The sequence below is a fragment of the Trichophyton benhamiae genome (assembly GCF_000151125.1).
Source record: "Trichophyton benhamiae CBS 112371 chromosome Unknown Abenha-F-W-01a06.fp72, whole genome shotgun sequence".
In the NCBI taxonomy this organism is placed as follows: domain Eukaryota; kingdom Fungi; phylum Ascomycota; class Eurotiomycetes; order Onygenales; family Arthrodermataceae; genus Trichophyton; species Trichophyton benhamiae.
Genome location: NW_003315105.1, coordinates 155,111 through 171,693, shown reverse-complemented (window position 1 = coordinate 171,693; position 16,583 = coordinate 155,111). Strand labels below are relative to the sequence as shown.

The following is a 16,583-nucleotide window of genomic DNA, read 5'->3' as shown; positions in this document are numbered from 1 at the left end:
CTTGTTAATACAGGGCCCCTCTCCTCCCTTCGTCGCGTGTCTCGTCTCGGTGCCCTTGACTTTGCGGGAACTACCACGGCCAGTGACCCATTATCCAGATATGCTTGAGCACAGGAATGGACTTCGAAGCCAGCAGTTTGAGAACCGAAGAACAGTTCTGGGATGGTGAGTAGAGATATCTCTGTGGATCTATCCGTTCGTGCGCTTCTAGGGGGATGGTCAATCTGTGATTCTTATAATGATATGCTAGTTCTGAATTTGGTTGGCTAACCGAGTGTCTCTGCCGGTAGAATTGGACGACGTTCTAAAACGGCAATGCGATTCACACGAGGAGATCGATGATAGCTTGCGCACATATTTGTCCTTGCTTGAGAGCTGCAGAGGTATTTGAATTGTTCCTTTGCGGGCATGTCTTCCAACATATCCGATTTTTCTGACACGAAACTCGCGAGTAGAAGACTTCTTCGACCCCGACCATGACATTACCCGATGTACGGAGCTGGTTTTATCATCTCCGCTATTCACGAACAATGCAGATTATATACGACTTCAGATAATATACAGCCTACTCCAGGTATATACATTTCAGAATGAGCTTTGGTACAGAACATCATCTAACCGGGATAATTCGTTTCATAGGAAGATTCACATGAAAATCTGCTCGGGATCGTGTCTCTCCTCCTCTTCGACGGGTGTGAAAATGAAGCTACCTTCGAGATGATGTGTGAAGAAGGGGCGTTTTGTCGGCTATTGGAATTAATACAATCGCTAAGGGGCAATGACCATTCTGGCAGTGGTGTCGAAGCTAGCCTGCACCGGTTGCTAATGGATCTCTTGTATGAGATGTCAAGGATACAGAGGGTTAAGATAGAAGACCTAGGTGAGTCTCGGAGTGGTTAATAGTGGTTATTGGTTACCGGGTTGCTTTGCTGTCCGGTACCTGGGAGAAGCATGTTGTGATCATATACTTACATCTTCCCCTCATAGTGACCGTGGATGATGGATTCATAAAATATCTTCTACAAATAATCGAAGGGCCCCCAGAGGATCCTAATGACCCGTATCATTATCCTGTGATTCGTGTTTTGGTATGGTATCCTTTCTCTATTTCTGGTGTTATCAATTCTGACTTGACTTCTATGTAGCTAGTTCTCAATGAGCAGTTCATGGTATCAAGTCATGACCCAACCAGGGACCTGACTACAACTATGCCATTAACGAACAAAGTAATGAAAGTTCTATCTATGCATGGCAGTCTTTATAAAACTTTTGGAGAAAACATCATTCTTCTCCTTAACCGTGAAGGTACATTTTATTCCTCCTCCCCTGAAGTTCCCATAAACTAATCACATTGAATTAGACGAAACTTCTTTACAGCTTCTCACCCTCAAAATTCTATACCTGCTATTTACGACGCCCTCCACTTATGAATATTTTTATACTAATGATCTTCGTGTTCTTGTCGATATTCTTATTCGTAACCTTTATGACCTCCCTGAAGATGCAATGCCCCTCCGCCATACATATCTCAGAGTTTTATACCCACTTCTTGCTCATACTCAACTGAAGTATCCTCCGCATGATAGACGGGAGGAGCTTAGAAAGCTCTTCACAACTCTAATTAGGGGTCAGTGGTCTGATACAGATGCTGGTGACGATAGCGAAAGAATTCTTCATTTCAACGAAGTGGACGATACCACAAAAAGGCTTGTCTTGCGGTGTAGCCAGGTTGACTGGATATGCGAAGGAACTAATTGGTTCACGAAAGAGCTGTCCGAACCAGCATCGATTGAGACTTCGAGGACGAACGGCCATGCCAATACAGATTCATTAGGAAGCGTGGAAGTTCCTAGCATTGGTTCACCAATTTCACCTCAGACAAGTCTGGATGAGAATCTTCACGGACATGATGCCTCGTCATCACCGAACCAACACCCGGCTGCTGTGTCAACGGCCCTTGGACTTGACTCAGCACGCTCTTCTTCTCATAGCATTGCAAAGGTAGCTTCTCACAAAGAGAAACCGGGCGTCGTTATACCGAGTAAAGGAGTGACCGTGGTGAAACAAAAGCCAGAACCTCCAGTGGCACGCCGTTCCAGAGCGCGTCGAAGAGCCGAATCAAAGGAGGCAGGTGAGAGGGCAAGTTCAAGCCATGGATATCGAGGATCCTCGGAATCAAGGATTTCGAAATTCCATCTGGCAGAACCAGAGGATACAGTAGAAAACCCTACCTCCGCCTCCTCTCCTGTTCGTAAAATTGAAGACAATACTGCATGCTCGAGCCCGAAGGAACCTGTGGTTCAATCGCCTGATTCGATCACGTCCACGTCACACTGCTTCCCTCCATCTTCTGCCTCTCATAAAATTCATATTCACCACCCTAGCACGCCTCCGGCAGTTCCTCCTCCTCGCAGATCTTCACATTCGGTACCTCCAACTCATCCTGCCAAATCTCATCACCATCACCACGTCAGACAACAACACTCGGCTACCCGTCCTCCGCCTCCGCCTCCACATAATCCACATAATTGTCCGTCTAACAAGCCAGCTCAGAAGCCAGAACCCCCGAGAACCAGGCGGTGGCGTGCCCATCAACAGCATCAGAAACATCAAGATACCAATGGCCATGTCAATACTACGCCTGATACCCAAAACTGCAGTGCATCACCAACCGAAGCCAGCCACAACCCAACTTCATCACAGCCTCAAACACCGCGCACAAATGGCAGTACAGATATTCCTGCTACTCCAACCATAACAGTGGAGATGGTTGAGAACGAACTTCCAGAGCAAATGGAGAACGCTCATATTACCTAGGAAGGAGTTCTTTAATTTTTGCCAAATTTGTACTTAGATGCATAGCGATTTGAAATTACATCATTTCTTCCTATTACGATCGTCATTGCTACATCATAGATATAATCTAGTGCTGTGTTTACAAGTGAAGTAGAGAAGTGATATTTTGGTGACAAGGGGTATTCATTCGATGTTCTAAAATATACTAAGCTAATACATATAACCCCTTTAAAAGAACCATTTTGGCCTTTAATATTTTTTTTCTCGTTTTCCCTCTTTTAATCCTTTTTCCTCCCGCCTTTTCAAATTCAACAGCATGTCATCGTAAAATGTTTTCACTTTGCTGCGTCTTTTCGTTTGTCGTAAAATCAGAATGCTCATAGATATGAGCATCAATTAGATAGGCGATTGCTAGATCGACCTTTAGTAGATACCCCAGTACTTCTCTGCACCGAAAGTGTTAGAACCATCTACTTTCCATGGATCATCGAAAGCAGAGAATAATAATAGTTCTCCATTGGTATCTTTGTAAGCCTGTTTTATGTTCTCGATAGCAACACGCTGGTTCTCTCTTGAAGGAAAAGCTTCTCCGTTTTGGTAGCCGCCATGAGGCCATCCGGTTTCAGTGACAATTACTCTCTTGGCTCCGTGTACTGCATTAGAAACAGCCTTGGATTGTTCTCTAACGAACTGTCCAGCTTCAGAAGCGGAGGTATGCGGATCGAAAAACGGGTGGATATTGACAGCACAAAAATCAGATGCGTAACAGATTTCTGGGTGAGCGGTCATGGCATTGACGGTGTCGACGGCTACGACTGGTCCATTGTATCCGTTCGCGCGTAGTATAGAGCGGGAATGATTGACGGCATTGACGAGGGCGTTAGCAGATGCTTTTCCGGTATTAACGACTTCGTTCCCAATAGCAATGGCGTAGATGTATGCCCAGTTGTTCTTTGCAGCGGTAAGGAAGATGTTCAAATCAGAGTCGACGTTTTGAATGGTGAAAAGGCCAAGCATAACTTTCTTGTTGTAAGTCTTTGCCGCATTGAGCATCATTGCAATTTGATTGCAGTCAACACCATAGGAACGAACAATGCTATACTCATTCAGCTTTGCAAAGTCTGCATTGACTTGGTCCTGGCTTTTGCATTTTCCGTCAGCAGCATATGGGGCATAGCAGATTCCAAATCCATTTGCCGGAGTCCATTTTTCAGTCGGGTCCTTAGGGGGCGATGAAGTAGGAGCTGGGACATTTGAGGGCTTGCTTGGAGCTAGATCCTGGGTGGATGTCGTCAGAGGCTCAGTTTGCCTAACAGACGTCGGTTTGACTTCGGGAACCGTGGTATTGATAACACTCGTATTCGTTGGCTTAGCAGTCGTCCCTGGATCTGTAATGATAGGCTCATGCGCTGTGGTTTCTGTTTTCTTTGGCTCAGTGATAGTGGGTTGCACAGGGGGAACACCAGTTTGCTTATCAGTGCTTTTTGGCTCAGTAATAACAGGTTCCGAGGGCTTACTTTCGGTGGTAGTAATATCCTTAGTTGTTTGTTTGATCTCAGTCGGCCCCGGCTTCACATCAGGGATTTTCACCTCGGTGGTAGGCTCTAACTTAGGGACAAAGGTAGAGACAGAAGTGGGTATATTGGTGACAGTGGTGGTATCCATAGTAGTGGTATCAGGGGCAATAGTAGTGCCAACATCTCCATTGTCAGGGGTAGGATGAATGGTCTTGAAAGACTTCATCCCTTTAGTTTCAATAGTAACGGTGTTACCAGCATTATCAACCCAGTTGATAACCTCAGGCACCTTAACAACAATAGTATCAGTCACATAAGCGCGTTTCTCCAGGCCATAAGCATGATTGTGGTCTATAGTAGAAGAGAATAAGTGTCTGGCCTAAGGTAAGACGCGTAGCAAGGCCCCAAAGTGAATAGATTTCGATAGAAGAACATACTGTGAGGCCTAGCAACCACAGAGCCCGGAAGAAAGAGAGCAGCAAAGATGGAGAGATTAGTCTTCATCTTGCTTCTCACTGTGCCCAGAAGATACACAGATAGAGATAGAAAAGGGTATCTAGAGGGGTTAATATAATGATTAGCAGCTTCATCGACGCGTCTCTAGAGCTAGCAGATCTAGATAGAACGCAGCAGAACGCAGCAGGCACAGAAAAAGGGGTAAGCGGCGTACTAGCAAGCTGCGTGCAGGCGAAGTTGGTGATAGTTAGAGGGTATTTCTGTGATATCAAGTTGTGGTGGGAGGTTGAAGAAAGAAGAAGAAGAAGAAGAGAAAGAAAGGTTTCAGGAGAAATAAATAGGGGGGTGGGAGAGACGCGTAGGTGAAGGAAGACCACAACAAGTGAAGTGAGGGAAAACAGATTGAATAAAGTGATATCAAGCCATAGACTACCAACTTTCTCTTTTCTTTTGCTTTTGCTTTTGCAACATATATCAAGCATAGATATTAATTTGGTATATTGATTATAGTAGAGCTTCTGCTTTTACATACGGCAGATACTGGATATAGGTATATAAATAGGGTACTAGAATATTAAATGGGTATACATCATACCAGGAGAAGCTGGCAATGGATGTAAATCTAGAGACTGTTAGCCATATATACCAAGCTGAACCATGCTAGCCAGGAAATACATACCTAAAGTCATTGTCATCACTGTCTTAACAGGCCATCTATATCACCAGACAATCCAGAAGTGACCATCACATATCCACATTAGTCCATTTCGTTGATTAAAAATATATATGTACTATCTAGGAGAAAAGTACAGTGAGCCCCAGAAACGAGGGGAAGAAGGCCATAGGGTGACACTAGGGAAGAGGAAGCTAGATGTACAGGAGGAATATTAAGGGGATATTAAGAGGATGCTTGTGCTTCGTGTCTAGATTCATCGCTTTTGTCGAAGAATCTTCGTGATGGCATGACGGATGACGATGCCGGCCTTCTCGATCTCCTTCTTGGACAAGCCGGTGGTAATGCAAACCTTAAGGGCAGGGGCAGGGGGAATATGGTTCTGTTTAGAGATAGTCTCGTCAGGAACAGGTTTGAGACGGGTGATAAGCACACCATTGGCTAGCGTCTCATCAACTATCTCTTGTAAGATGTGATGCTGGTCTTCGATGGTGAGGCGTTTGGACGAAACCACTTCGGGCTTTAGCACGAGTATCATGACAGGATTTTCTGGGGCGCTGGTGCAGTACACCCAGTCACTGCGAGGATCGAGTTGGGTCCACATAGCCTTGATGTTCTCTCTGAGCTGAACGATGAGCTCGGGGCTATTGTGCAGCAACGCTATAGTCTCACTTGCCGTCGTGGCTAGCAAAGCAGTCAGGGCAGCAGAGTAGCAGTAGGCTGAGGCAGAGATGCGCTGGTGGTTGACGATTTCTTTGGATCCGGCACAGAAGCCGCCACCGCCAATGAACACTCCAGACAATGAACCAATAATCATATCAGCTTCTGCTGGGTCGACATTCTGGTGCTCGGTGATACCACGGCCAGTACGGCCAAGTACTCCAAAGGAGACACTCTCGTCCAGGATAAGTCTGAACTTGTATCGAAGTTTCAACTCGACCTACATAGGTTAGTGATTGTTAGGAATGGGATATAGCACACGAGAAAGTAAGAGTCAACATACGATCTTAGGCAAGTCACACATGTCACCCCTATCCTGGAACAACCCTTCCGTTATGATGAATCTCCGGGTCAACGGCTTCTTTGCCTGCTCCTTGGTAATTTTGCTCAAAACACGTTCCAAGTCATCCATATCATTATGTTCATACCACCTCACTGTACTTCTTGAGATCTGAATACCTTTCCGAATAGCATGGTTAACTCCCTTATCCACAACTATGATATCACCACGTTTGGAAAATGCAGGAATAACACTAGAGATCGTCGAAAAGGCCTGAGAATAGATGATACAGGCGGGAGTACCGAGGAATGTAGCAACGTCAGCTTCAGTGCGCATGTGCACATCTTGGGTTCCGTAGAATCCGGGGGGTCCACACGGACCGACTCCATAAGTTCGAACTGTCTGAATGGCTTTCTCCTTCAGAGTGTCATTCGCAACGAAGTTGTAGAAGTTATACGAGGCAAGGTTCGTAACAGTTCGTCCGTTCACGAGCTTAGATTTTGGACCGGTAGGGCTAGAGAACAATAAGCAATGAACGTTCTCACGCAGTCAGAAGAGCCAACTCACCCTGTAAGCACAACTCGTTTCTCAACATCTTCTTCATCTTGCGCGGTCGAAGGCAAGACCAGTGGTTCTGGAGTCCAATCGTCTACCAAATCATCGATTTCCTACGACACAGCTTAGTTATCAGACCAAACAAAGAGGCGAAGATAAAACAAAGATAATAGAGAGCTCATACCTCCTCTGAAAGCGGCACAAAGTCACGTTTAGTCGAATATTTCGGCGCAAGAAGATATCTCACTGCGAAAAGGAACAGGAAAAGCTCCACGGCCGAGCGGACAGGGTCGTTCTGATAGCTCGACTTGATATATCGGAGGACAATGGCTGAGCCAGGAACGCGCCGGAACTGGTCTGCTAGGACATGGAGGTATTCAAGGGTGATTCTCTGCGTCTCCTGGAGGTCCATCATGTCATCGTGTATCCCTTCAGTTCGTTACTAGGCTGCAGATTTCCCTTATCGATTGGGTTGGAAATTTGGTAGGGAGAAACGGAGGCGTCGTAAGGAGAAGGATGAAGGCTGGAGAAAGCGTCAATTAACGAGAGAGCACTTCAGCCAGCTTCACCGGGCGCTATAGGGGGCGATATAGGTAGACGACGAGTTCCTCGAGCAGAGGCGGATGAAGGTTTTTTGCTCTGTCTTCGAGCTGACTTTTTTCATTATTTGATAGCAGGAAGGATCCATGGATGAGATAGCATCACGTGATATTAAGGGGCTGCCATATTAATTTTCCAAACATCAATAGTAAATTAATATTAAATTAGCTAGCAGCTACAATTATTGATATTAATAGAGTTAAGCTTGTCTATTTGTTTCACTTCTAATTTTGAAGGAGATGGGTATGTGTCCATAATATCATTGGCCCATGAAAGAATTATTGTCTCCGGAAGGCCTGATTGGCTGACGAACGGGTCATAACCTATGGCCACTGAAAGTTGATGCATGGTCATTTCTCGGGGCTCTCGCAAGTTGTAGGCCTCGAGTAAACGGGCCGTATAAACCGCATATCAAGTAATAATATGTTGAGCTCTCGACTCATAGGCCCGTTCTGAGATTCTAGTCATGGAATAGTGAAAAATTGTATCGCATATCAACTACCGGCAAGGTAGACCCAGACAGCTTGTATATCAGTAGGAAAAAGCTGGGATGCTAAAATGATAAAGAGGTAAAGACTAGATAGATACAATTGAGTTGTGAATATCATATGCTAGATGTAGTGTTTTTGTTCGAATTACGAGTACTATTCAAGCTAGAAGAAAAAAAGAAAGGAAAATACAGACCCCCAATACCATGATAGAAGATAGAACATTAGTCTAATACAAGGCCAAAAGCCTACGGAGTGTTTGATCAATAAAGGGGGGCGTTCGAAAGGGGTAGGAAAAGATAGCAAACTGACACAATCCAACTCCACATCTTGGGGAAAAAAAGAGACAACTAAAAACACACTAGAGGAGCGTTTCATTCCATTATAGAGGTGGTGAGAAATGCAAAATGCGAAAGGCAGAAGGGAAAATAACAAGATAAGAGAGGATAGGAAATACCGTACATAATGGGGTGTTTATTTTCGCCTACAGCCCGGGCAAGCTTGGTTCGTAACATGTTCTTTTCTTTTCTTTTTTTTTTATCTTTTTTTGCTTTTGTTTTGGTTCAGCGCACCTCCACCGGCAGATGGCACACTGAAGGGCGAGTGGGTGACACGAAATGGCGGGAAAAGATGAAGATATAGATGAGCTGCTGTTTGCCTTTAGAAGCGGAAGAGCTTGGCAGCTTCAGTGTTCGCTGCGCCAGCGCCACCGGTTGCAGCCTTTCCAGTATGGCTGGAGCTGGTGTCATTGTTGTTAAGTCCACTGGGTTGCAACAGCTGTAGGGGGATATCTGGAAGGCTGATCTTGAGGGTCTTCATGATTAGAGGGCCGGCGATAACAATGGCAAAGAGGAAGAACATGGTGAAGTATAGAATCGCAAAGCGGATGACACGGCGCTTGCGAAGCTTCGACTGCTTGAGAGAGTAGATTGGAGGTCGGATTTGACGACTAAAAAATTGTAAGTATATGTAATTATAAAGAGGGATTGCAGACTGTGCTTACCTTGGTCTGAGCCAGAAGAGGATGACGGAGTGACCCTTGTCAACGTATGGAATACACAAGGCCGGAAGCATGAGAATCAAAATGACATGGCCGAGGATGAAGTCAGCAGCAAACATGCCGAGTTCAGTGATCTTGCAGAGGAATTCACGGCCAGGTTGAGACAGCGAATGCCAACCCATACCGTACCATTTACCAGTCCACCAGGCAATGTTAGCATCATCTTGTCGGAATTCTCTTGTCAGGGCAAGGCCAATGATGAGTTTGAAGACAAATCGCTGGATGGCAGTGACAGCAATCATTCCAGCAAGTGTACGGCTGAAAGAGAAGCCCTCAAGGAAAAACATGATTTCAAAGAAGATGAGGAGGCCGACAACAGCGAATCCGTGGGCAATGGCAGCGAGGACGGCACCAAATTTCTTGCAGCACATGCTGAGAATGGGGCCCATACAACAGGCCATGCCGAACATACCAAGACAGACACCTGCGTTGAGTGCGATAGGGCCAAGAGCAACAAGACCAACACGGATAAGGGAGTTGGTTGGTTGAATCTTATGATCGGGATTGTTTTCCTTTCGAACACCAGTCTGAGCGTTGATGAAGAGGTATGGAATGAGAGTTACAGCGACAAGCACCAATGGGCCGACAATTTCACTGAAGAAGATGTTGGAGAACTTGGCTCGTGGGATGTCACCAGAGAGCTTCTCAGATGGGGAACCAAGGACCTTGCGCTTGTAACCGGTGATTCGTGTACGCGAGAGACGGCAATAGGCGATCCAAGAGGAGGCATGAGAACGCGAGTTACCACGGGACAGCCATCTCAAATAGTCACGGTAATCAATGAAGAAATCATTCCAAGAGAACTGGTGAGGGTTGAACAAGAAGGGCGAAATGCAGAGAGCAAGGAGCGATACCCAGAAGTACAACAAGCCAGGCAGCCAGACGGTGGCAGTTGCGAATAGAAGCATCATCAGCGATCGTGCACCAAGGTAGATGGATGGACCGGCGAAACGCGAGTAAAGAATACCGAACGGAATACGAGCGGTAGCAAAACCACGACCAGTACCAATATATCGGGCACCACCGAACGACAAGTTGTTGTGAAGAGAGTTGGCGTAGATCTGACATACGAACACTTCGAATAGAGGAGAGAAGGATCCGAAATGCTTAGCCAAACGGGTAGCAGCTCTCCAGAAACCACGCTCAGTCAATTCTTGAACAACCAGCGGTAAGAAGGATAGCAGGAAAACGATGCAAATAGACAAGATACAACGGTTGACCCAGTCCTTGATGGGGTTGAGATCAGCACATCCAGTTGGCATCAGTTCGTCGGTAATTGGAACACCCTTCTTAACCTGGCAAAGGATAGTCTCATGTCTCAAGGCTCCAAGGTTAATAAGACAGATCATGAAGAGCTGCACAGACAAAATGATGAAGATGTTGTTGATGTGGAAACCAGGATGGGCATAGAAGAAGGACAAGAATCTGTCGAGCGGCAATTGGGTTCCTAGGTAGTAGTATTCACGAGAAAGCATCTGTTCACCCATACCAGTTCCGATTTTGGTGGTGAAGTTAAGAATAGAGCCAAAGCCAAGATCACGACCCTTACCACACTGGTAGTATTCACAGTGCTTGATACGGCCACCACGGAGCAGAGCATTCATACCGGCGTAAATATCCTCGTTAAGATGCAGACCCTTTTGAGCTTTGGAGACACCTCCACGGGTATTCATGAAGATAGCGTTAAGGAAATCAGGATGTCCGTAGTGAAGCTTGCCACCAATCTGAGCGAGAGTACGAGCGAAGAGAGTACCGAATGTCTGTTCCTTTCCGGCAGCAACGTCACCGAGAATACCAATGTTCTCAGAGAAAATGTATTCACGAGCTCCAAGAATGGCAACAGGGTCAAAGTTCACTGGTGGAAGACCTGGAGTGTATGGAGAGATGTTTTCAGTGGTCATTTCCTCGAATTCAGCAAGCACACTTCGAATCTTCAAGCATTCTTCCAAGTAGTTATCCTGGTTAGCGTCGATAAGCTGGATGTATTCACCACGGTAGAAGATGATGGCATGGTTCTGGTTATCAGACTTTCCATCACCAAGAATTGGGTTACCGGAAAGCTGGACTCTGAACTTTGGTCGTCGAAGGCCGTTCTCCAAGATTTCGGAGTGTCCATCGATGAGGGCAGAGAACAGGCGGGGCTCCTCACCCTCATTCACTGGAGGCTCCTCGTCAAGATAAGCGATCTGAAGGTCGGGGTAGGCACGTAGCAAGAATTCAGTGTTTTCACGTTCTTCCTTGTTGAACTTGGCGAATCGCTGCATGGAAACACAAATCTTGAACTTGCGGCGCGCCATGCGTTCCAATTCACGTTCCAATTTGTCAGAGTTACCGCCAAACATTTGGACAACCTCGGGGTTCTCAACACGGTAGAGCAACTTGATAGCACGGCTGTAGTTCATGAATCCAGAAATGGTACGGTACAGAGTCTGAGAACGGAGGGAAGCCCAGATACGAGTACGGAGAGTGTACTCGGGAGCAGCAGATTTGAAACCGATGCAGTAGAACGGAAGATCATTGATCTTGCTCTTCTGAGCGTCCTTGGCATTCTTCTCATCATCTCCGTTAAACTGGGAGGTCTCATCAGCCAGAATCTTGGTATCTTTGACGAAGCAGTCCCATTCGTGTGGATGAAGCTGTTTAAGGTATTCCAACAGAGTGACGCGGGAGTATGGCTCATCTTCACGGATAATCTCACGCAGGGACAAGAGAATCTTTTCACTGTAGTGGGGAATCAGGACAGTGAAAGTTGGCATGTTGTCAACAGGTACCGGTTCTGGGATTGGAGTAGACAGAGACTGGGCAAAGAAGGAGATACGACGCTCGGCTTCGCTAAGAGGCGGGAAGAACTCGGTCTTGAAGGAGTGATCTTCCTGGGAGACGAAGAAAGTTGGGGCACGGAGGGTACGCTTTCCTTCTTGCTCGGATGGAACCTGATGGTAGAGGAGCTTTTGAACGTGGTCTATAGCCAAGAGATGCTCACGGTACATAGAAATGACAACTGCGTTCCACACCTGAGAGATAAGGACCTTGGGTTTGTACTTGATTTCCATGTCGGTGGTAGCAAGAACCTTAGAGTAGATACGCTTTGGCAAGCGAGAAAAGATGTTCCTCCATGGAGTCCAGATGGAAACGCCAAGGTAAAAGGATCTGGCAACGGAGAAGATGGCGTTGAGGATAATGTACCACAGATAGGTATCCAAGAAAAAGAGGACTAGATCGGTGAAGAACATGAGTCCAAGAAGAATCTTTGGCTGGTACTTGCAAAGAATGTCCTTCAAAATCGCGTCACCATGACAGATACCGATCCGGGTGTTGGACAAAATTCGAATAGGATCCTTGAGCGAGAGAGTCAGGAAGACGTAAGACTCTCCCAGCTTAGCTCCGAAAACGCAAACCCACAATCCGTAAGACATCCATCGGTCATTGCCTCTGAGGCGAGGGTAACTGGCAGTGAATGTCTGACTGGCAACATACTGCCGGGAGTTTCGCTTAAGGTAACTTCCGAAAAGACCACCAAGCGGCATGACCGAGAAGAAGATGAACGTAATCAAGGCGATGAAGAATTGTGCAATTCCAAGAGCAAGGGCGATCTTGTCCTTTCCTGCATCCTGACTGATGAAGAAGACATAAACGCTAGGTCCCAGGTTGACAATAAACACAGCAAGCAGGAAGAGAAGACGTTTCGACAGATGCTGCGCACCAGCCCATTGACGAGGAACATAGCACCATTCAGCGAGGGTAGCCCAGACATTGATGAAAGCAGCAATAGCACCACCGAGACCAACAGCAGACCAGACGGCGGCAGCTGGCGGGGACTCGTTGCCTTGCTGGGTATAATTCTTGGTGTAGAGAGTCTGGGAGTTGTAGGCAGTGTAGAACCAGAAAGCAGTAACGTGGATGATCCAGATACGATTAAAGTTGACAACCATGTGGAACCAAGAGCGAGTCTCCTTGTAGGTCTTGAAGAAACACTTCTTCCAGTTGACATCTTTAAGCTTGTTCCACCGCTCGGCTGGAGGAACATCAACGAGACGGGTCTTGTCTTCGAGAACGATACGCTCGATACCCTCTGGGTACCAGAAGAGCTGGTTGCAGTCGTCGTAGCCAATAATCTGAGCGTGGTCACGTTCGCGACGGACATACTTGCCATCGACAATCTCGTAACCCTGGTCACGGCAGTACTGGTACAGCGGAGTGATGATCTCGTTGAGGTAAGTGAATTCCGGAACGGGCTCGACACGGTTCTGGCACTCGGGGGAGCGGAGGTAGTCGTCAGCACACTTGAAGATGAAGCAGAGACACTCCGGCATGAATCTGGTCTGGTTAGCTTCACCCCAGCAGAGCAGGTACAAGGCGATTTGGCGAGCTCGGTCATGCTGAGACATGCGGTTCATCCGGGTCTTCCATCTGTACTCGGCTGCCTCGAGACTGTTGTCACCTTCTAGGGACTCGAGCGTCTCTGCCTCGTCCTTTTGCTCCTCACCGGCCTTCTTCTTGGCGGCCTTTCTGGCTTTGCGAGTACGTCTGTTGGTCTTTCCAAGTTTCATGTTGGCAAATCCAACGGCGTCATCGAGGTCGAGATGGGCAGCAAAGTACCAACGGCGGTAATTGGCATTCTCACCGCCAATGTAGTCCGCGTGGAGAGAAAGCAGAGCCTGGTTGGGCGTCATACGAGAGGCTCGAGAGTCGAGCTGCACCATGAAGTGATCGTACATGTTACGCATGCTGTCACGCTGGAAACCAAACTTGTTGACGAGGTCCAAGAAGATCTCCTCGATCTCCTCCTTGGAGAGTGGGATCTGAGCGTCAGAAGTCCATGCTGGATAGGGCTCGCGGGATCGTTGGCCCATGGGAAGAGCATCCGTTCCGTAGATGGGAGTGGCAGCTCCAGAAGATCGGTTTCCGTAGGAGATCTGAGAGGATGGAGGTCGGTATCCCCGGCCACCCATCTGGCTCTCGCTGTAGCTGTTGTACCGTTCGTCACCACGGCCGTAGTAATCACCATCACCACCACGGGCATCAGACCTCATGGTGAAGTCACTGAAGGTCTCCGAGTCCTCCTCGGAGTCATGGGGACGGCGTCTTCCACGGCCCTGGTTGTGGTCTCCAGCTCCCTGGTCGTAGTACTGGTTGTCGTAGTAGTCATCCTGGTAGTACTGCTGCTGGTTGTCATAGTAGCCATCCTGAGGATAGTGCTGATCACCACTGTAATAATCACTTGGAGCAACGCCATTTCAATTAATGACCCGACTAATTCAAACACGGGGAGGGTAACTTGAGGTTGACGGTGGGAGGGGGGAAGTGTGTGCTTACGCTCTGTCGTAGTAGCCATCACCCTGCTGGTGCTGGCCCTGGGGGTAATCATATTGGTCGTAATAGGCTCCTCCATGCTGGTCCTGGTAGTAGGAGTCGCCGTGACCCTGTCCGTGGCCGTTGTAGCCATCGTCATAATGGTCCTGCTGGACCGCCTGGGGGTGCGGGTGGCCGGACATCGTGCGATGGTCTGTCAATTCACACAATCACTGCGCCCGTCAGTCCGAGTTTCTATACTCACCCAGCCACAGACAAAGCACAAAGGAGACGAGCACTCACCTTAACACGAATCCATGCAGTTGATTTGATGCAGCGTCGAGAGAAGTTCTTTGTGGGCGTTGGATATGCAGTCGTGACGTGACAATCGTGAGGGTGCAAATGAAACAAGCCCGCTAACACCAAAAAAAATTAAAGAAACCGAAGAAACCGAGTCTAAACTAGCGATTGAGCGTGAAGAATCGTTTCTCTTGACGTCTTTCCTCTATGTCTTCGCGTCTTCTCTTTTTCTTTTCGGTGTCGTTGAAAAAAAAGCTCGAGATGCTGGCGGTTTGATGTCGTCCTTTTTTTTCTCTCAACACTTTTTTTTCCTTTCGTCGGTAGCAAGAACGAACCACCTGAGCGAGCAGTCGACACTCACTCTTCCAACCAGCAGAGAGAGGAAGAAGAAGAAGCAGAAGAAGAAAGGAAAAAAAGAGCGAAAGATCGAGTGCACACAACGAGTGACTTCGGTGCGAGACAAGAAGGAGGAGGAGGAGGAGGAGGAGGAGAGGGTGAAGAGGGAGGGTAGAGCAGAGAGTCGAGACGGGGAGAGCGAAGAAAAGGGAAAAAAAGGGCGGCAAAGGACGAGCAAGAATAAGAAAAGAAAAGAAGCAAAAAAGGTGACGATAGAGAGGAAAAGAAGGAGACTTGACGTGTCGACGATCAGCCTGCAGGAGATTTAATATTCCTCACTGGCTTCCTTTTTTTTTTTTTTTTTTTTTTTTTTTTTTTTTTTTTTTTCTTAATTTATTTATCGTCGCGATGCGCTGGCTTTGCTTCTTTTTCTGCCTTGAGATGCCTCGTCCGATGGCTTCTGCAGTTGCTCTGCGGCTTCGTCGTGCCTGAAAAGACTCGCGAAAGAGGATCGCTCTGTCGGCTTCCACAGCGTCGTCGTCAATTGACCGGATTTCACAGGAAGAAGAAGAAAAGAAGAAGGGAGAAAAAGGTAAAATTACAGGCTGGCGCTTTTTTCCCTCGATCTCATCGTGTATTTATGCTTGTTTATTGCGTTCTGACGTTACGATATCTCTGCATTACTGTAAATTACAGTCTATCTACGGCTGATATCTATGTATGGTTACTGTAATACTAGTACGCGGCTGGTGATACAGGGGCGAGGGATCCCCAGCCAACCCAGATGGCGGCCCCCTTAGCTCTCCTGGCAAGCCTTTCTGCCTCCTCTGGATGGAGATGGGTTTTCCCCTTGGCCCCACAGGCTCCTCCTGGATGATTTCCTTGGGATGGCGCAGGCCGCCGGCCGCTGGCGAGGCTGGTGCAGTCCAGTCCAGTCCAAATTCCCCTGCTAAGGGGGGGGTGGGCGGACGAGGGAAGCAGGGCCGCCGGGCGCTTCGGGAAGGCCAACCAGCACCACGTCAGGGCTTCAGTGCCCTGAGACCCTTCGAGGCTAGTCCAGTCGTACTACTCCGTACAGAAGCAAGCCCTCTTATATAGTTCGCTGGTAATAGTTCCTAAACGTGGACAAGCTGATTCACATATAAACCAGTCAACCAGTTGTACCACGCCGAACTGGCGCGCGCCCCGGTCGACTCGCCACCTGGTTCAGCCTGCATTCAATCAGGGCATTCCAACCTCCAGGCGAGGGCATATCACTGGAGATTGCGATACATCGGCCCACCGCCAGATCTTGCCTGTTGCTGCTGCTTGCTTGATTTGCTTTTTCCAGTTCCTTTTCTTTCTTTTCTTTTTTTTTTTTTCCTTCGTCACTCCTCACTTTCTTCCTTTCTGGTGTGTCTGATGCTTACACATCCTTCAAGTCGAGGGAACGGACCTGGTTGGACCATGGCCCGTAAAAATACTTTGATGCCGTAATGTACCTCTTGTTCCGTATCACCCTGGAACCCGC

General features: G+C 47.5%; 5 protein-coding genes across 5 annotated transcripts; 2 read left to right on the top strand and 3 right to left on the bottom strand.

The window, feature by feature from the left end:
* Positions 1–717: 717 nt before the first annotated feature.
* On the top strand, positions 718–2,817 carry ARB_07492 (uncharacterized protein; the record flags this gene model as incomplete). The annotated part of the gene is made up of 4 exons (XM_003014141.1): positions 718–880; positions 904–1,088; positions 1,146–1,305; positions 1,361–2,817. The coding sequence occupies 4 exons, from the start codon at positions 718–720 to the stop codon at positions 2,815–2,817; spliced, it is 1,965 nt and encodes a 654-aa protein (XP_003014187.1).
* Positions 2,818–3,219: 402 nt separating this feature from the next.
* On the bottom strand, positions 3,220–5,251 carry ARB_07491 (cell wall glucanase (Scw4), putative; the record flags this gene model as incomplete). Its single annotated transcript, XM_003014140.1, has 3 exons — positions 3,220–4,664; positions 4,751–4,828; positions 4,984–5,251. 3 exons carry the CDS (start codon positions 5,249–5,251, stop codon positions 3,220–3,222), a joined length of 1,791 nt encoding a protein of 596 aa, XP_003014186.1.
* A 447-nt stretch (positions 5,252–5,698) lies between these two features.
* ARB_07490 (uncharacterized protein) lies at positions 5,699–7,409 on the bottom strand (the record flags this gene model as incomplete). The annotated part of the gene is made up of 4 exons (XM_003014139.1): positions 5,699–6,382; positions 6,446–6,956; positions 7,010–7,110; positions 7,182–7,409. 4 exons carry the CDS (start codon positions 7,407–7,409, stop codon positions 5,699–5,701), a joined length of 1,524 nt encoding a protein of 507 aa, XP_003014185.1.
* Positions 7,410–8,745: 1,336 nt separating this feature from the next.
* Positions 8,746–14,640, bottom strand: ARB_07489 (1,3-beta-glucan synthase component; the record flags this gene model as incomplete). The annotated part of the gene is made up of 3 exons (XM_003014138.1): positions 8,746–9,034; positions 9,089–14,353; positions 14,462–14,640. 3 exons carry the CDS (start codon positions 14,638–14,640, stop codon positions 8,746–8,748), a joined length of 5,733 nt encoding a protein of 1,910 aa, XP_003014184.1.
* A 372-nt stretch (positions 14,641–15,012) lies between these two features.
* On the top strand, positions 15,013–15,402 carry ARB_07488 (uncharacterized protein; the record flags this gene model as incomplete). The annotated part of the gene is made up of 1 exon (XM_003014137.1): positions 15,013–15,402. The coding sequence occupies one exon, from the start codon at positions 15,013–15,015 to the stop codon at positions 15,400–15,402; it is 390 nt and encodes a 129-aa protein (XP_003014183.1).
* Positions 15,403–16,583: the final 1,181 nt, after the last annotated feature.